This window comes from Cydia pomonella, chromosome 13, assembly GCF_033807575.1.
Source record: "Cydia pomonella isolate Wapato2018A chromosome 13, ilCydPomo1, whole genome shotgun sequence".
Lineage (NCBI taxonomy): Eukaryota > Metazoa > Arthropoda > Insecta > Lepidoptera > Tortricidae > Cydia > Cydia pomonella.
Genome location: NC_084715.1, coordinates 21,052,163 through 21,071,658, shown reverse-complemented (window position 1 = coordinate 21,071,658; position 19,496 = coordinate 21,052,163). Strand labels below are relative to the sequence as shown.

At 37.2% G+C, this 19,496-nt stretch overlaps 2 protein-coding genes across 6 annotated transcripts in view; both read right to left on the bottom strand.

Moving 5' to 3' along the window:
- The window catches only part of LOC133524585 (histone deacetylase 4), a 169,545-nt gene extending 160,918 nt beyond the window's left edge, over positions 1–8,627 (bottom strand). For 2 of the 5 annotated variants that reach the window (XM_061860670.1, XM_061860678.1), the window contains exons 1-2: positions 8,070–8,623; positions 5,533–5,585 (exon numbers count right to left, since the gene is read on the bottom strand). In XM_061860670.1, the coding sequence (XP_061716654.1) occupies positions 5,533–5,569 (37 nt within the window). In that variant the 5' untranslated portion in view covers positions 5,570–5,585; positions 8,070–8,623. Of the gene's footprint in view, positions 1–5,532; positions 5,586–8,069 lie in introns of all 5 variants that reach the window. The other 3 variants (XM_061860680.1, XM_061860676.1, XM_061860672.1) reach the window with 3 other exon arrangements.
- A 3,709-nt stretch (positions 8,628–12,336) lies between these two features.
- LOC133524621 (transmembrane protein 222) lies at positions 12,337–19,137 on the bottom strand. The gene is made up of 4 exons (XM_061860757.1): positions 18,887–19,137; positions 18,325–18,535; positions 17,338–17,468; positions 12,337–15,234 (listed from the first exon to the last, which is right to left on the bottom strand). The coding sequence occupies exons 1-4, from the start codon at positions 19,018–19,020 to the stop codon at positions 15,156–15,158; spliced, it is 555 nt and encodes a 184-aa protein (XP_061716741.1). The 5' UTR covers positions 19,021–19,137; the 3' UTR covers positions 12,337–15,155.
- Between the last annotated feature and the right edge of the window lie 359 nt (positions 19,138–19,496).

The window sequence follows — 19,496 nt, the reverse complement described above, 5'->3', positions numbered from 1 at the left end:
ACCATAGCTATGCCCCATTGTTTGTTTTTTTTTTTGAATTTTTAATTATTATAATAAGAGTTAGGTAAGGAATATTTAAGCATTTGTATGGAATTTGTTTTCACTCCAAACTCTTTTAATAATCAAAAACTAGAAAAAATAAGGTTTCCTTTTGTACCTTTTTGGTACGGAACCCTAAAAACACTTAATACTTACATCAGATTGTGTAAAAAAACTTTCTATATTGTTCATATTCAGAGAGGAAAATGGGGACCACGTTTGTATGGAGAAACGGTCGTCCCCTTTCCTCTTTATTAATGATTCAGTCGATGGGTCGAATATTCCGTAATTATTTGGTATTCGGCATTATTTTTTATTACCGAAGGCAATGTTAGTATTCGGCCGAATTCAAAAATTCTTTATTGCGTAAGACACACTGTTCATAATGTAAGGTGATGGAGCCACCCGGTAAGCAAAAATGCCAGTGTTGGGTGAATGGGTGTGTTGGGATGAATTATTCGATTAAAATGCCAAATATTTTGTTTTATGTTAGTCTTGTTGCTACACTGTAAAATATAAGCTTCTCCAAAACTTTTTCCTCTTTCAAGTTACGTTTTCCCGCTGTCGTTGAAACACTCGATGACGCATGTTGGACCCATAGGATGTTTTAAGTGTTGAAATTTTGTTTGCGAATCCCTGCCTTTTGACGTGTTTGTTTCTAGGGAATTACCTAGGAAGCGATTATTAATGGAAACGTTTTCAAATGATTTAATGAAATGATACAGGTGAAGTAGGTGAACAGTACCCCTAGTGTAAATTTGATCGACATCATAACGTGACGAACGCGTTTGCGTTAAGTCTCATTTTGTATAGGATTTTGAGTTTCCAAAACGTCCCGCTTGGCGCGCTCTTTCAAAATGAGACTAAACGCAAACGCGTATGTCACGTTTCGAAATCGAATTTATTTACACTAGGGGTACTGAACAATGAACTAATATTCGATATTCGTATTCGGCAAAGTCCATATTCGACCCATCTTTAATGGTTATTTTTTTTATAACACGCGGAAAATCTCGCCTATAGATTATTTTCGGTTACCTACTTACAAATGCTAGTTTTCCCTCAATTTATTTTATAGATGATTACAAAAATATATTGTCTGTCATTATATTTTTTGTCAAATAGCCGGGTCCACACAGAGCGAGCATACGCGCGAGGCAATCTCCTCACGCACAAAACGGCCAGTGTAGACGTGCCTCGGCCGAGGCGGCGCGCGCGTTTTCCTCGCCCGAGCAACATGCTAATGAAAATTGACATGTGTATCTTGATAATGATGATGATGAATAAATATATTATTTCCCTTATTTCTGAAATATTTTGATTAAGTATTGTGTTGGGTCTAAGAGTTTTATACTCATTTAAGTATCTTATATTTAGAACTATTGATCTTCCTTGGTACAGTTTACCTATTGTTCGTATTACTTATATACAAAAATAAATAATTTAAAGATATAATAATAATAATAATAATAATAATAATAAGCGCGTGTATGAGGCAGTGGACCACAGTCCTTCGTCAACCAGGAGGCGGGGATGACCACCCTGGCCCGCAGGATTTTATAAGGATTGAGCGAGGAATATTCCAGGGTGATAGTCTGAGTCCCCTGTGGTTCTGCCTAGCTCTGAATCCCCTCAGCACCCTGCTGAAGGATTCGGGACTAGGTTGCCGGCTTCGGAGAGAGGGTGAAGTCGTTTCTCACCTTCTGTACATGGATGACCTCAAATTATTTGCACCAAATAGCCAAGACTTGTTGGAGCTACTGAAAACCACCGAAGTCTTCAGTAGTGCCATCAACATGGAGTTTGGTGTCGATAAATGTGCAGTTATGCATGTACAGCGGGGGAAGGTTGTAAATTCAACAAATTTACAACTTTCTGAGGCAATGGCTTTCAGATCTATCTCTGAATCAGAAACCTACAAATACCTTGGTATGTCACAGTCGTTGGGTATTGAGGATGAGGGTATTAGACAGTCGGTGAAGGAACGCTTTTTCAGTCGGCTCACAAAAGTCCTTAACAGTCTTTTGTCAGGAGGCAACAAAGTGCGCGCCTTCAACGCCTGGGTAATGCCCCTGCTCACATACACCTTTGGCATACTAAGGTGGACTCAGACCGAGCTGGACGCCCTGGATCGGAGGGTCCGACTACTGCTAACCACACACCGTATGCTACACCCACGCTCGTCAGTTATGAGATTGTACATCCCACGGAAGTGTGGAGGTCGAGGCTTCCTAAACGCCAAAGATCTCCACAACCGCGAGGTGTGCAATCTCAGGAATTATTTCCTTAACAACGAGTGTGGGATGCATCGTGATGTGGTGGCAGTAGACAGGAACCTCACGCCGCTCTCCTTGGCAAACGAGAACTGGCGCAAACCTGTGGTACTAAGTACTGCGGATCGCAAGGCGGCATGGGAGAGTAAGGTGCTACACGGGCGGTTCTACAAGGCCCTCACGGGACCCGACGTGGACCTGCTCGCGTCGGTGAACTGGTTACGATTCGGGGACCTCTTCGGAGAAACCGAGGGTTTTGCCTGTGCAATTGCGGACGAAGTGATGATGACGAACAACTATCGGAAATATATCCTGAAGGACGGTACGGTCGACATTTGTCGGGCATGCCGCCGTCCCGGAGAGTCACTCAGGCATATAATTTCCGGTTGTTCTCATCTTGCTAACGGCGAGTACTTGCACAGACATAATCTCGTAGCCAGGATTATTCACCAGCAACTTGCTCTTCTATACGGCCTTGTGGACCGCGAAGTACCGTACTACAAGTACTCACCTGCGCCAGTTCTCGAAAATGGTCGTGCCACGCTCTATTGGGATCGATCTATTATCACTGACAGGACTATTGTAGCCAATAAACCTGACATCGTGATAATAGATCGATCGCAACGCCGGGCCGTGCTCGTCGACATCACCATCCCCCATGATGAGAATCTCGTGAAAGCCGAGAAGGACAAGTCCAGTAAGTACCTAGACTTGGCTCACGAGATAACCGCCATGTGGGATGTTGATTCGACGATCATTGTCCCGATAGTCGTTTCAGCGAATGGTCTCATAGCGAAGAGTCTCGACCAACACCTTGAGAGACTCTCGCTAGGTGGTTGGATCAAGGGTCAGATGCAGAAGGCGGTGATCTTGGACACGGCGCGGATAGTCCGCCGGTTCCTCTCTCTGCGGCCCTGACCACCGGCAGCTTGGGCCCTGCCCCGCTGCTGGCGGCACCCTAGGTTAGGTTTTTTATAATGTGTTTATATGTATTTTGTATTATTTTTGTATGATTTGTTGTATTTTACTTTTATATTCATATTATAAAATGCCTAATCTAAGACACAAGATAAATAAACAGATAATAATAAAATTCTTTATTGCACACTACATAAAAAACAGATACAGAAATTGATTACATATACACATTGGTAGGTAACAACAGGCGGACTTATCGCTAAACAGCGATCTCTTCCAGACAACCTTCAGATAGTGAGATGGCGAACGAAGTTAACGGGTGGTGCAAAAAAATAAAAATAAAGAAAAAAAGTAGTAAAAATACAATATAATACATATACTACACATATAAAGTTAAGATAGACTACATTATTACTATATACAAAAAATATATACATATATATATATATATATATATATATATACATATACATATATAAATGACAAAGGAAGCCATAACAACGACAACGAGTTTAAAAGAATACGAGTATAGGACCTTCATGAAATAGACAAATAATGTTCTTTTAATAGGTTTTTAAAAATGGGAAGTGATTTAGCACGTCTAATATCAATGGGTAGATTATTCCACAGCCGGACAGCACGGAAACTGAAAGAGTTGTTGTAGAATTTTGAAGAGGAAGGAGGGGGAACAAGTAGCAGATTTTGAGAGCATCTAAGAGATGAAAGAAATTTAAACCGGGCTTTAAGATAACACGGAGTATTGGGGTGGAACAGAGTGGCATACAAGAGGGAAAGAATATGCGTGTTGCGACGGAATCGGATGGGTAACCATTTGAGCTGCGAACGAAAGCTTGAAATATGATCGAATTTGCGCAACCCGAAAATGAACCTAATGCACACGTTTTGAAGTCGTTCGAGTTTGTTCAATTGCTCTTCAGTAAGGTCTAAATAGCAGATATCAGCATAGTCCAAAATAGGCAGAAGGAGAGACTGAGCAAGCGCAATTTTAGTGGCGAGAGGCAGGAAGTTACGAAGTCGACGTAGGGAACCAATCGTAGCAAAGATCTTTCTGCTCACCTCACTGATCTGCGGAATCCAAGAAAGAGTACGATCAATGATTACACCCAGATTTTTGACCTGGTTAGAGAAAGGAATCAGTACCCCATCGAACAGAACCCCAGGCAAATCATCGAAATCGACTCTTGCTATACTTCTTGGGCTGCCAATGATAATTACTTGAGTTTTAGATGGATTAACCTTTAAACCATAGCAAGAGCCCCATTCAGAAATGCGTTCTAGGTCGGTGTTAATAGAATGTACAAGATGTGGTAAATCATCTAGCAGGCCTTGTGAGTAGATTTGGAGGTCGTCGGCATAGAGATGATAAGAAGAGAGGAGATTGGAAGTAATAGAATTAATGAAGATAGAAAATAGTAAGGGGGACAGCACACCACCCTGCGGGACGCCGGCCAGAGTACTGCACCAAGATGAAGAAGAAGAGTTATCAACTTTAACTCGTTGCCGACGACCATCCAAGTAGCTGCGGAACCACTCAATTGCTGCAGAAGAAACATTGAGAGAGCGTAAAATACCCAGTAAGATGTCAAAATCAACGGTATTGAAAGCGTTGCTGAAATCTAGCAACGTCAATACCGTTAACTTCCGGTTATCCATGCCAGATCGGATATCGTCAGAAATCTTAACTAGTGCGGTGACCGTGCTGTGACCGGAACGGAACCCTGACTGGAAAGGATTGAAGAGAGAGTTTTTATTAAGAAATGAAGTTAATTGCAACTGCACAAGCCGCTCTAAAACTTTGGAGAGGAAAGGAAGAATTGAAATAGGCCTAAAATCAGAGAAGGAAGACGGGTTAGACTTTTTTGGAATGGGAGTAATATTAGCGTCTTTCCAGGAATTAGGAAAACAACGTGAAGAAATTGAACTATTAAAGATGTTGGTGATAATGGGAAGAAGGAGGTCAAGTAGAGGGGATATACTTAGTGGGCACCCAGATAAATACTTAACAATAAAAGACGCATTACGAAACTATCCTACTCCTAATCTAAATTATCCTAAGGACAGTTACGGCTAACTAACTTAAATTATATTTTTTATTTCACACTTTTATTGGAAAATTAAGAAAAAAAAAAAAAGACAGGTACTCCCATTTCCTTACACTGGATCCTTATTTTTTTTAAATGTAATTGCTTCATTGAAATTTTATATTTCTTTGTTAAAAATAACTCAAACCCATAACAACCAATTATTTTGAACTCCAAGGTTTAATTGCTTTCAGACTTACCTGTTTTTGGTATGGAGTGGCCCGGGTCGTCAGCCATAATCCAAGTCGCCTCCCTGCACAAAAGATTAATATGTAATATATTTTCACTTTATCATTGTGCCGCCCAATGTACAGTCAGCTGCAGAGAAAAGTGACCAGCCAGTGAGTTTTATCATTAAATACAAACGGATAACCAAAGGGAGTAGGGTAAACCGTCTATTACTGGCCACCTTATACTAAAAGGTATTCTGTTTAATAATCACATAATCTAAGTTAATCATCAGAACAATAGTTTTTTAGTCTACTTGAATTGTGTAAATAAATAAATAGAATTCTTATTTTAGTATAAGGTGGCCAGTAATAAGAGGGTGGCCAGTAATAGGCGGTTTACCCTAATACATGATAAAATAATTTAGTTTGGGCCATATTCCCATGTTATAACCACACATAGGTATCCGTGGGGGAAAATTGTTTGACAAGTAGGGAGTTCCTGTATCAATAAACTCAACTATCAATGCTAGTTCTATATACTAGTGATCACTCAAGGGTTATCTTGTAAAAATATGTTTTTATTAAGAGTAAAAAAATAATTTAATAATAACTCAATGTACTCTTCTTCCTTTTTAAGACAAAACAAGACAATTTTATAATTTTACTCAATTAATTTTAGACGCTTAATACCCAAAAATATGGAACAAATTCTGGTTGGTTCCTTTAAGAATAGTAAATGGGACATTCACGGAGAAAAAAAATGGGAAGAGTAAAATTATAAAATTGTCTAGTCTTGTCTTAAAAACGAAGAAGAGTACATTGAGTTATTATTAAATTATTTTTTTACTCTTAATAAAAACATATTTTTACAAGCAAACTCTTGTGTGATCACCAGTGATCGGTTTTTTGGATACGACATGGGGTGAACGACCTCAATCATTATGTTAGTATGGATATGCCCCGGGAATCCGGGCTTTATGTTGTTAGAAAAGGCAAAAAAAATACAATGTGTTTATTTTATTGTTGTGATAGACGAGTACTTACCGTTCTTTTGTCTAAATCGAACAAATGAGCACAAGTGTTTATACTGACAGCTCATTTGCTGCCTCCAAAGCGGCACATTTTGTACCGTTTGGATAAAAGTTCGGCGAGTAAGTACGCGTGTCTATCAGCTAATATATGGTTACTACGGGTTAATTGTTTGAATAAATGAATTCGTTATCAAAAACTCAATTACACTTCTTTCAACTGAGAGGTAGTTTGAGAAAAACAATGTCCACAATGTCAAATGGTTTTATTGCTCACCAAAAATAATTAGAACTGAAATCCAGAGAAAATAATGAAATGTCAATGTCAAGATTTTGAAGTATTTTTTCCATCATGACAGATATATAAACTAATACTTTGTGGAGGTTTTAATATATTTTGTTTTAAATAAAATGTTGAGATTAGGAAAAGTATAAAAGTTTTTGTCTTAACTGGTTGCCATGTAAGAGTAAAAAAATCCTTAGAGATAATTTAAATTGTTTTATTTTTGTACGGTTTGTTCGGTATCGTGGGAAACTGTCGTATCTATATTAACTTTTCTACTTGATATCCCGCGACGGAGAATCCAAATAACCGATCACTGGTGATCACTAGTATATAGAACTAGCATCGATAGTCAAGTTTATCGATACAGGAACTCCCTACTTGTCAAACAATTTTGCCCCACGGATTCCTATGTCTGGTTATAACCTACCTACTATAAATATCCTTTACTAAAAATATTCATGCGTTCAGATACTAAAAAAGCATTAATCATATTTTAAATTATTTTTAGAATTTCAGTCGAGCTATTATTATACAAAATGAATTATTGATTCTCTTAATGTGTAACTATTACATATTTTTGCATAATCTATAAATGAATTTATGTTTCAAAACATGTAAATTGTTGCCAAATTGATACCTACATTTAATAATAAATTCAAATCAGGTTTCTAAAAAATGCTGCAGCAATAAACACATTGTAAGTCTAAAATATGGAATAGATTTGTATGTTTGATTCACATAATTTATTTTTAGACTACAATCAGCATAATGTGTGAGCAGAAGATATTAAGAAACATAGGAAAACCTCCAGTGTTTATTGAAAAGTATAAAAACTTCCAAAGCATTGTTTATAAACCTGTAGAGGCCAAAATGTCATCATTATTGTTGGTAAACACATTTTATCACAGCCACAGAGTGTGCAAACCTTATCTTTACTAGTTGATATATTTCAATACACTGCTCATAAATTAAAGAGTTCTTGGCAATTAATTCAACTTGATCCTCTTTTTGGAAGAAGATTCTTATTAGTTTCTGATCGGTGGTGTGTGATTACAAATGTAAAATCAGGAGATTAACTGGCTGCAATACATATATATATCTCATAGAAGATAAACAAAATACTAAATTAAAACGTTCTTTATGCCTATGATGCTACTGCCATGTCTTGAAACAGTATAACTGGTCCACTAAAAATATACATTTAAAGTTTTTAAAGATAAACCCTAAGTAAAAGACACGATAGAAACACTGACCAGCTGGACTCCCGATATCTGCTCCGGAAAGTTATCAAGAACAAACACTATTTCACTTTTCCAGTCTTCCACGCGGAACTCTGACCATTTTCTCAGGTAGGACACGTTAGCACTTTTACATTTCAGTTTTACCACGTGAAAAACTACTCCTCCAAAACAAGCTGGAATGTTTTGACCAGAAATTTTGACGTAGTTCAATTTTCCTTGTCAAAAAATTATAATAAGTTGTTTTGGTTGATCATTTATGCAGTTTTACTAGAATTTTCATTGAATTGAATATATCATACTAGTTTGTGATTGGAGCAGTGATAAAAAACAGCAACATTAAACCAATAAGAGCGTTGGATCGGTTTGATAATCCAATAAGAATTTACGTGGTTTTTCCTGAGAGTTGCCCGAACCTCAACCGCCAAGCTCGAATATTTTATAAGTTGTTAATTTTTTCGTAGCCATATTTCAATAAAATATTTACGATTTTATCTAGATGTTTATTATTCAGTATTTTTTTTATAATAAGACTAATCGAAAATTACCGTTTATCTGACACATCTGACATGCCCTATTTCCCTCAGTTACTGCAAGCCATTCCGAAGCTATTCTTATTTATCATATTCTAACTTTTGTATATTGTATTTTTCTAATTGTATATTAACTTAATATGATTGTCATTTTTTTATAATTGTATCTTTTTATTTGTCATATTGTTATTTATATTTTTACAAGAAACGATGACTACGAGGCGATTTACACTTCGCCTATTATAAAAAAAAAAATTGTTTATAAACGATCATCAGATTTTTTCCGCTGACGTTTGTTTTTGACATATTAAGACAAGACACTACGACGTTTTTCATATGATGAGTAATCTCATTGTTAGCTGAAACAAAATAATATTGCACTTCTCCAAAGATGTTTTCGTCTATATTTGGCAAACGGCGCTCGTCACCAGTTGAAGACGACACGCCACCCATACCTGGGCCGAAAGTTGGAGACAGTTTCGTTATAGTAAACCCATCGCCTCCAGGGGGAAGTTTGTATCCAAGTGTTCCTGGTGCTGGAGTTCCAGGGTATCCTGCGGCTCCTTCTCGGCCAGCTCCTCCGGCTCCAGTACAGAATCCCAGTGTAGAGAACTTCCACTATCTCCAAGGGGTTCCTTTTTCGCTCTGCCGTGAACTTCAAATGGCGAACAATAAGGATGCATTCGCAACAGAAATCAGTGACCTCTTGGCTTTCCTAACGAACAAGGTGAACATCAGCAGCTACAACTACGATTTCTCAATAGAAAAGAGTGTTCTGAAAGAGTGCTAAAACCTGTTTGTTGTTTCCACTTGTTATTGTGTATTGAAAACACTACATTTGTTTTTTATATACTACGTCGGTGGCAAACAAGCATACGGCCTGCCTGATGGTAAGCAGTATCCGTAGCCTATGTATGCCTGCAACTCCAGAGGAGTTACATGCGCGTTGCCGACCCTAACCCCCTCCCACCCTCGTTGAGTTCTTGATTTTAAGCAGTTAATTCGACGCGGCCATATTAATTAGGTGATCCCTATAGGAGAATCTAATTTATTAATATCAGTCAAGAAACAAATGTAAAAGACCTGGATAGGTTCACCCTAAAACTAAAAAGATTTTTATGTTGTACTCCCAATATGCTGTCATTATGATATTTGTGTACAGATTTGTTTTATATGGTAATAATTATATACTGCCTAAAAATATTGTTATAATACAGGTATCACCAATTATTTTCAGGGGTCCAGTTTTTAAATAATGTGACCATTGCAGTCTGTTTCTTCATGAGAATATTTCCTTAGCCAAAGTGGCAAAAATGGTTTTTCAGTATTTATCTGTCTGGCACATAATTCAATAGGTCTTCAAAATCAAGTTTAATGTTTCTAAAATAGTGTTTATCAAATGAAAACTTTGAAAATAATTGCTTTGAAATTCCAAAAAAAAATGTGTATGTGCCCCTCTAACTTTTGAACCTGGCATTTGGGCATCATAAAATTAAGAAAATATAGGTTAAATTATTAAAAGGACATATCGTCGGGGATAGTGCAATACCACGTAACTAACAAAGTCAAAAGAGTTCGAAATTCAAACAATGTACAAGGTAATTGGACCTTACTGCATTTGTTATTTACGCGGTATTGCACTATCCCCGACGATATGTGCCACGGTAGGCAAAAAAATTCATTCTTGGAAAATGCAAGCATCAGCTTTACCCCGGTTGCATTGTTTCTCATCTATTTTGAAGTGAAATTACTAAAACGTGTTTGGCATATTATTAAATGTAAGTAAGACTTTAATCACTGTAGTTGAAATGTAATTAAAACAGGGGAAATGTAAGATAATTAAAATTAAAAGCAAGCTTTCAATTTTGTTGCATAATTAATATGGCAAGCAATAGAGTTGCAACAAGATAAGTTTAAAGTGTTATCTTAAGCATCAACTGAAAATATGACATTTAAAATAACACTTCCATGCTCTGTGCTATCAAACTCGCTGCAAACTTATCTTGGTCTGACTCTATTTACAAGTGAGTTGCTTTACTTCAAACTTGGATCCAACAGACAGATATTGCGATTATGGTATTAAGAAAAGGTAATTATTTATTACCTAAGAGGGTCGAATTTCTCCGACTTTGAAGTTAGAGGAAAGAATAGCTTTGCAATTCTAACGAAATAACGGTACTTTTCCTATGAAATTCCATTTCATGAGAAAACGGTTTCCAATAACTAAATCTTAACAAATCACCTTGATTTTGATGTCGATCACTTCAGCATAATAAATTCTAGGTTTCGCTTTCATAAAAATTAAAAAAAAATTGCATATGCAAATGTTGAAAAAGAGGAAAACCTACAAGTACATCTAGTTTTTCATTGTGTCAATAACATACTAAAATACCATGGAGAATGGAAAAAAAAATGTAGTAGTGGAAAACCAGTTTCCCTCGTAAGTAACCCAAGTATATTACAAATGCTGTGCAGTCAGTTCACTCTAAGCTTTATTTGAATCAAGTGTTTTTCAAACTACTACTAATATATCGTCACTACTTTGACAAAATCTCGCATTTCACACTGTTACTCAAAGTTGAAACGTAGTACTTAACGGTATGTATGTATCCCATATAGATCGTGTCATTCACGAAGACGCGTGCCGTGATTCGTAATGTCATGTTATTAAAGGTTAGATTTGACAAATCTACGTGTCATCGTGGATGAACGAGATACCGAGTTTTCTTCAATATCAGGATTGTTAAAAGCAATGTCTAAGTTTTCACCACATTGGTTCTTGTAGTCTCCTATCGTCCAGTTTTGGATGGTTACCTGTCATCAATAAATATGTAATTTATTTACAGGAAAACTTGCTAACATTGTAGTATTTTGATGTCGGCTCATGTATGGACATTGATAAATAAAATTTGTTGCCTACTTATTTCTTCAGGGTTTGAGGCGGTTAAAATTGTGAATCTATCTAATATGATAATGGCTTTAAATTTAGACTCGGAGCCTAGAAATTATAAGTCTTATAATCTTAAGATATTGTATTTAATCGTATGTAAATAAAATATTATTTTATCAAGATTTGTAAGTGCTTATTTCTTCGTCATTTCGGACATTTAAAAATCACTAAATAAGAATTTAAAAAAATTGTTAATTATAAAAATACAGTGCATTTTAATTAAAAAAAAACTAAACACTAACTATAATTAACTTATAACTCTCAAAAGCGATATTTAACTTTTACGTCTAAGGAGAGACAGTTTGGCTAAAATCGTCTTACGCGCCTGGAGGCCTACCGCGAAAACAGAAAATCGCAAATTGCGGGGATCTTTCTCTTTAACTCTCACTAAGACGTGCAGTGGCAGCTGGTTCCATTTTTAGCGCTTGTCACTATACCCGTCTCTTTCCTTACTTAGAACTGTTAGAACGTGACAGGCATGGAGACAAATGATAAAGAGCCGACCATCTAGACCTACTGAGGGCCTACCGCGAACCGCGTTCAACGTGTTGCCTCCCTGTCACACTTACGTACGGCTTTACAAGTGTGATAGAGAGGCAACACGTCGAACGTGGTTCGCGGTAGGCCCTCTGGGCTATAACCACGAAAATCGAAGTTCGTCAATTGCGTGCATTTTTCTCTGTCACTCTAATTACGTCTTAGTGAGAGTAAAAGAGAAAGATCCCCGCAATTTGCGAATTTCGGTTTTCGCGGTAGGCCCCCGTGTGGATAGAAAGGGTTTGAAAAAAAAAAACCGAAATACAACACGATATTTAATCAGACTCATTGCAAGACAAACATGATAGTGACAGTCCCAACATCCGATCAATCAACAAGTAACAAATAAAACATCAATAAAAATAAATTATAAAATATATTCCTCTGTAGTCTCGATTCTCATAGTGCTTGTTAATTTGTTATAGACGTTATAGTCATATTGTAACCAGAAAGGAAATGTCATCATTATAAATGCTCTTGAAATGGAATGATATTTCTTAATATTCGGGATATTTATAATTTTATTTAAAAAAAGTTCTAAATGTGATTTTACTAGTTGGGTAACATACTTTCGATATTAATTAAACTTGTTTTTATCTTTAATATTTACGAAATAATCTCCGGTTAACACATTAGGCAACAATGATGACATTTCAATTTAAAAATAAGCGCATAAAATACTGTACATACAAATTAGATAAACCAAAAACACCTCTTATTATATGTGACCGCGGCCGGCAAAACGTCCCACCTTGTCGCTTGCGATAAGGACGCCTTGACATGTTATTCGTATTAAGATACAAGCAAATCTCATCCTTATGACAAGCGACAAAGTGACATATGAGTTATACCTATTGTTAAAATAGGCCTGTGGACTAAATAATTTTCTAATGCTTATCAAAATAAAATAGGGGTATGATTTAAACATAAAAAATTGCACCACAAATTCATTAATCCTATGGGATAAGATTGGATCTCATCCTATATCATATCATAATTTTAAAAATCACATAAATCATCAGTGATCTCCAAACAGATTTAGTACAGCAGCCATCAAATATATCGACGCGTCCTAGGTGCTCACAAATATCTGGGGGCCTACCGCGAAAACCGAAATTCGCAAATTGCGGGGATCTTTCTCTTTTACTCTCACTAAGACGTAATTAGAATGACAGAGAAAAATGCCCGCAATTGACGAATTACGATTTTCCCGGTAGCCGCCCTGAGCACGCTTCTATTGTCAAACCGTTAGAGTGCGTGTTCAGATATTTGTGACCACCTCGGCCGCTCCGATATATCTGATGGCGACCGTACCATATTTTAGTCCTGACACTTGCGCTATTGATGTTGTATTTTTCAGGCGATGCAATACTAAAAACACTTGCCACACCTAACTTCTTACTTTACAATGGTTCACTGTATGAAAGTGGTGCACCATAATGATACTACCTATAGGGAGCGTGCATGAACTGTAGGAGGCAGCACAGGAGCCGTCAGATTTTTGGCGCGAGGCGTAAATGTGATGTTTTTTGTTCCGACGTAGCCCACAAGATGGCAGAACCTACTATGCACAAGAAAACACGTGACGTGTAAATGTGCATGTTTATGGTTCCGATTCAGGCCACAAGATGGTAGACCCTCCAACGCGCACGGTCCCTATTTAGATATTTAGATGCATTTCGGTGAGGAAAACGTACTACACCCATGTCCAGAATGAGATATTTCATGCATTTTACGCTTTTTTTCAACTGTTTTAGATAATTTCTAATATCAACACCGTAATAGGGAGTATTACTGCAATGTTCTGCCGCCAGAGTGCAGCACTAGCACCTTTCATAAACCATAGAGTAACTTATACATACTGTGTCTTAAACTGTTTTTTGACAAGTTTTACAGATAATAAAACATGACATTGATGCGTCAAGGCGCTTTGTTTACAATTTGTCTGCCTCTTCATCGCTCGAATATGCAAGAGTGATAGAGAGGTTAGATAACGAAATTTCGAATTTCTCTTTTCGCTGTAGACCCTCAAATTGTGATGGATTGTGGTAGTGGCGCCCCCTAGGCCCCTAGGTAGAGTTTCGCGTCACATTCCCTATTGCATTAGTATTATACAAAGATATGTAGATGTCATAAACTAAAGAAAGTGACCGAACCCTCCAGCGTAATCAGCTCGCGCGACTACCTATATCAAAGAGAATTGGAAATAAAGGTGGATTGACAAAGAAAACTTTGTAGCCACAGTAAATTTACTGCCATCATTTGACCCATGATTAAAACTTTTAGAACGCCATTTAACTTTGATCCTTATTCTTTCCCTGATATGTGTTAAATTTGTTCAATATCAAAAAATGGCGCCATCTAATAGATCAAAGGCCAAAGGTATGACGGCATTGTTTCGAGCGATGGCGCCATAACCTTTAGGTGGTGCCCGGTAAGATGGCGCCTATTTTTGCTATTTAACACATCGGTGAAAGAGTAAGAATAAGAGTCAAATGGCGATCTAAAAGTTTTAATCATGTGTGTAAAGATGGCAGTTAACTTACTGTGGCGTCTGTGGCTACAAAGTTTTCTTTGAGAATCCACCTCTATTTCAAATTCTCTGCAATTTTTGAAATCTTAGGTGCCTTTGTCAATTCTAAAGGCCGAGCAGTACGTGCTTGCACATTCTATCCGAATCCCTTACGGGATTACGAGCGAGAGGGGTGCTGTTAGCTATATGTCGGCGGCGGATCGTAACATCAGGCAGATCGTGAAATTCCTAGGCATATCGTGAAATGTGAAAATCTTTGTCACGTTCCCTGAGTAGACGGAGCCTCGCTACACCCGCTTTGGCATCTGAAGTCACCTATCGTACCCATCTTTTGGTTTAATCTGACCGTCAAAACATTCACAGGAACTTTACGATTTGCCTGATCTTACGATACGCCGCCGACGCGCCGACATATACAATTTTGGGAACAAATCAAATTATTTTATTAAATATTTTGAAAAGTTCTATCCTATTCTGGACACGAACGTAGAGTGCTTACGGCCAAAACTCCTTGAACTGTGAGGGGACCCTGCTATAACCTCAGACATCTATATGAGAGCGGCGAGTGTGCAGATGAACGCGACGATGATCACGAACGGCAGCCAAGTCTTTACGAAGGCTCCAAGGCTGAAACAAAAACAAAAATATGATGAGAAGGGCACGAAATATACTTAACTTTGTTGACTTTCGGTGTGATTATTTCCAAAAGTCTTCACTACATAAAAAACCCGGACAAGTGCGAGTCGGACTCGCCCACCGAAGGTTCCGTACTTTTTAGTATTTGTTGTTATAGCGGCAACAGAAATACATCATCTGTGAAAATTTCAACTGTCTACCTATCACGGTTCATGAGATACAGCCTGGTGACAGACGGACGGACAGCGGAGTCTTAGTAATAGGGACCCTAAAAACGCTCTTATCTACTTTATTGTTATTTTTAACGACTTACTTAAAAAATAATACTTAAATGACTTACTTAAAAAAACACATTTATATTAGAAAATGCGAAAGTAAAACTGTCTGTCTCTAACCTCTTCGCGCTTAAACCGCTGAACCGATTTATATAAAACTTGGCATGGAGATAGTTTGAAGCCCGAGAAAGGAAATGGAGAAGTTTCTATCTCTCATCATCATGCCACGCCAGCGAAGTCACGGGCTGAAGTTAGTAATCAATAGACTTCAATTAATATTATAAATCATGCACTCCGTAATTGTAATCAGTTATCAACTAATCAGCAGACATTAAAACAATAGGGGCCACGTCCTTGTAACTCTGGGCAATTAAAATAAATACACGGCACTTTAAGAATGGCGTAAATCCATCAAAAATACATTCGAATTTAAACCATAACGTTATGTGATAAAATACAACGTTAGTCAACTAATTAGATATTGATTGGTTTAGGTTGATTGAGTTCTGCAGTTTACTATTTTCTGTAACTTCAAAAGTAAAGTAATGACTTACAGTACTGTAAAAACACCGATGTTAAACATCAGCAAAGAAATGTAGATTAAAGGGAAAAAACGCCACGGGATGACTTTTAAAAATTACCACTACACACCAAATAAGACACTTTCAATCCCTCAACTTAAAACTTTTCTAGTACCAGCTTAGAGGCAAAATATTTACAAACGTGAGAGAAATAACTCGGACAAAAAAAAACATTGGTTCTGTTTACATACTTAATTATGTATTAAAAATTTAAAACTGTAGACTATAGTTTTAATAATGGACTGTAGCAGATGGTTTTCCGAAAAATGTATGTATAAACTCTTTATTTCTATTTTGTCTTTTGTACAATAATATATAGAATATTATTGTACAAAAGACAAAATATAAATATGGCACAGGATAAGCAGTAAAAAGGCGAACTTATCCCTTTAAGGGATTTCTTCCAGTTAACCTTTGAGTAGATGAGAATTGATGAAGAATGGTAGAATGATGATGATGGGTTAAATGGGTATACAATTAATAATAATTATACATAGAACGAACCGTTTCGCGATAAATTCAAGACGTGCCTCGTCCGAAGCAAACGTGCGCACGGCCACAATGCCTCGTCTCTACAGACCAAACTGCTTCGCACGGCAATTGCCTCGCGAAGCAACCTCTTCTGTGTAGACCCTAATGGCTAGTTCATTAAAAAATTAGAAACACCTCAAAGTTATGTAAAGGCGTTTCACTCACAAAACTGATGGTCACACGTAACCCTGTACCACTGAGACCACACTGGTGCGTTGCGGTGCGTTTGTGTCGCGACGTCGCATTAATGTGGCATGTCATAAAAAACAACGCGCTCAGCGCTGACGCTGCGAAGACGCTTGCTACGAAACAACGCAACGCAACGCACCAATGTGGCCTCACTCTACATTTTGCCAGGCATGTGACTTAGCTAAACACAACTTAAGGGAGGCAGCCCATGACTTTTTTTCCCGCGATCCAGTAGCGCGATGCAGAATCGTGTTTACATGGATATACGCCAATGGACCTCCTGAAGACCTGATCACCCTAAGCGACGAGGCCATCAAGTGGCTGACTGCCCTGAATCTACACAAAATATGCCATACGATTAAATAAATATGGATATACGATATATAACTAACAAATCACAATTGTATTAATACTGTATCATGGCTGCATCACTATTGAATCACTGCGAAAAATCGCCATGTGCTATAATAACCCTAAGACACGCTTTAAAGTACAAATGAAAATGATAATGTGTATACCTGACATATTTAGAATAGGGTATCATGTAGAAGGCCAGCTTCACCATATTCCAGTTCTTGCAGCCCCCATAACCCATGAGGTTTAGCGCCATGGCCACATGTGAGTGGCAGTTGTCATAGAATATGATATGCTGGAATTCAAAACAGAGGCAAAAAAATATTTAAAAAAAGCACTTTGGATAGACACTCTACATAGCATCAGTAGCATTGCTATTTGTAAGTATAAGGCTGCAGCTCGGACGCACGCAACTAGCGGCAACCAATGCCATTCATACACTGTACAATCTCACTAATCTGGCACTAATGTTGACATGAGAGAGACGGATTACTCGAAAATTCGGATGACTGGAAGTTACAGCAAACCTGCATATTATTTTGATATGTTCTTTAGTAGGTAAGTCGTATAAAATTTTACTAAAATACTAAATTCAAAGAAAATCATACTGTTATCTGCAACTTTGCTATTTATAAATATATCAAAGTGCGATAATGTAAGTGCACATAGTATATTACATATTAGTACATAGATCATTTTTACCCCAATTTTAGTGCTGTTGCCAGATTATCGAGATTTCTCTGTATTTGAACAAGTCTAATGTGTGAATGGCCTTGATTTTATCGCTCTTCGATTTTTTTGTAGCTTGTACTCGTTAGCAATCCCTAAAAAAATAAATTCTAATGCTGTATGAGTATAGTGTCAGTGACCGGTAAGAATCTATTACCGACAGTTTAAATTCTTTATCTTTTTCTTAGATGGTGCCACTACATTATAGTCCTTGCTTGTATTCAGTGTTTTTTGTCCAGTGTATTATAATGTGATGTGAACCCCTCGGGTGGTGTGAATTCTTTATAAGGTGGTCGGAAAATGTTTCATGTTGACTACATGAAGTACATAACAAAACCAGTGCTACAACTGAAACTGATAGTTCATTCATTATTTTATAAAATTACTTATAAGTTAATGATAAAAGAAAATTTAAAGCTAACCATTCTCTTTTTATAAATCTCTGAAGCTTTATGAACAGCAGCATCCCATCCAGGTTGCCCATTGTGAGCCTTAGCTGGTGTTAGCTGCCAGTACTTGGTAGGGTTCCCGAAAGCCATCAGGTCTTCAGACACAAAGTATGGGCCAGCAAAGTCCCGGATCACCCCGCTGGATGTGCAGATGCCCATGTGACCCAGAAATGGGAACATCCATCTGGAGAATAAGTTAGTTATAGATTATAATAACCAAAAAGTTTAATTTTAAAATCATTTACTTCTGTAGTTCAAAATACACAAGCAAACTACGAGGCATATTGGATTAGTGTAAAATAGCCATAAATTATAATGGCAATTTTAAATAAACTCAAAACCAGAATTTTAAATAAACTCAAAACCAGAACACAACATGTGCAGATAACTTCAGTGTTACTAAAACTGATACTTAATTTATTTTTGTAAACTCAAGTCGTTGAAGTTGAAAACGATTAGTACGATTACGTCCTTGCTCCATTAAAATTATTTAATAAATAAAAACGTAGTGAATTTAAAGGCTTGAAATACTTACGTTAAAACCGGAATGGGAGTCCAAACTATACAATACGGATAGCGACAACGTTCGTGGTCAATAGGATCCATCAGGACGGCTTGATCGCGATCACTCAATTCTACTGGGCTCTCCGGGCTGCGGTCAACATTCATGCCTGACTCCCGTACTGGATTGCCGCGTGAATAAATTTTCTTTCAATTTATAAACAAGAAACAACACAAGTCGATAAATAGAATCAAGTAATTGAACTTTGACAGCTACGTTCCGTTTCGTATCGGCAATTTGATGTTAATTACATTCGGCCAAATTACGAAACTATACAATACAAAACTTAATTGGAAATCTTTTTTTTTAAACTAAATTATAAGAATGTCAATTTAAACATAATTTCTATTGATATTTGTGACATCACGAGTTTAATTTTTGTATTCGTGTTTGAACATATATGATCGCAAAGTGGAATACACCTAGTTTTTATCACTGGCAACGCGGCATGGTAAAAATTAAAAAAAAAGTTACTTTCTTTAAGTGTTGTCAGGCGTACGATAATTATCTTACAAGTACGATAATTTGGGCTCCGGTACGAAGTACGTTCCAAAGAGCATTATTGTACGCAAAAGTACCATAA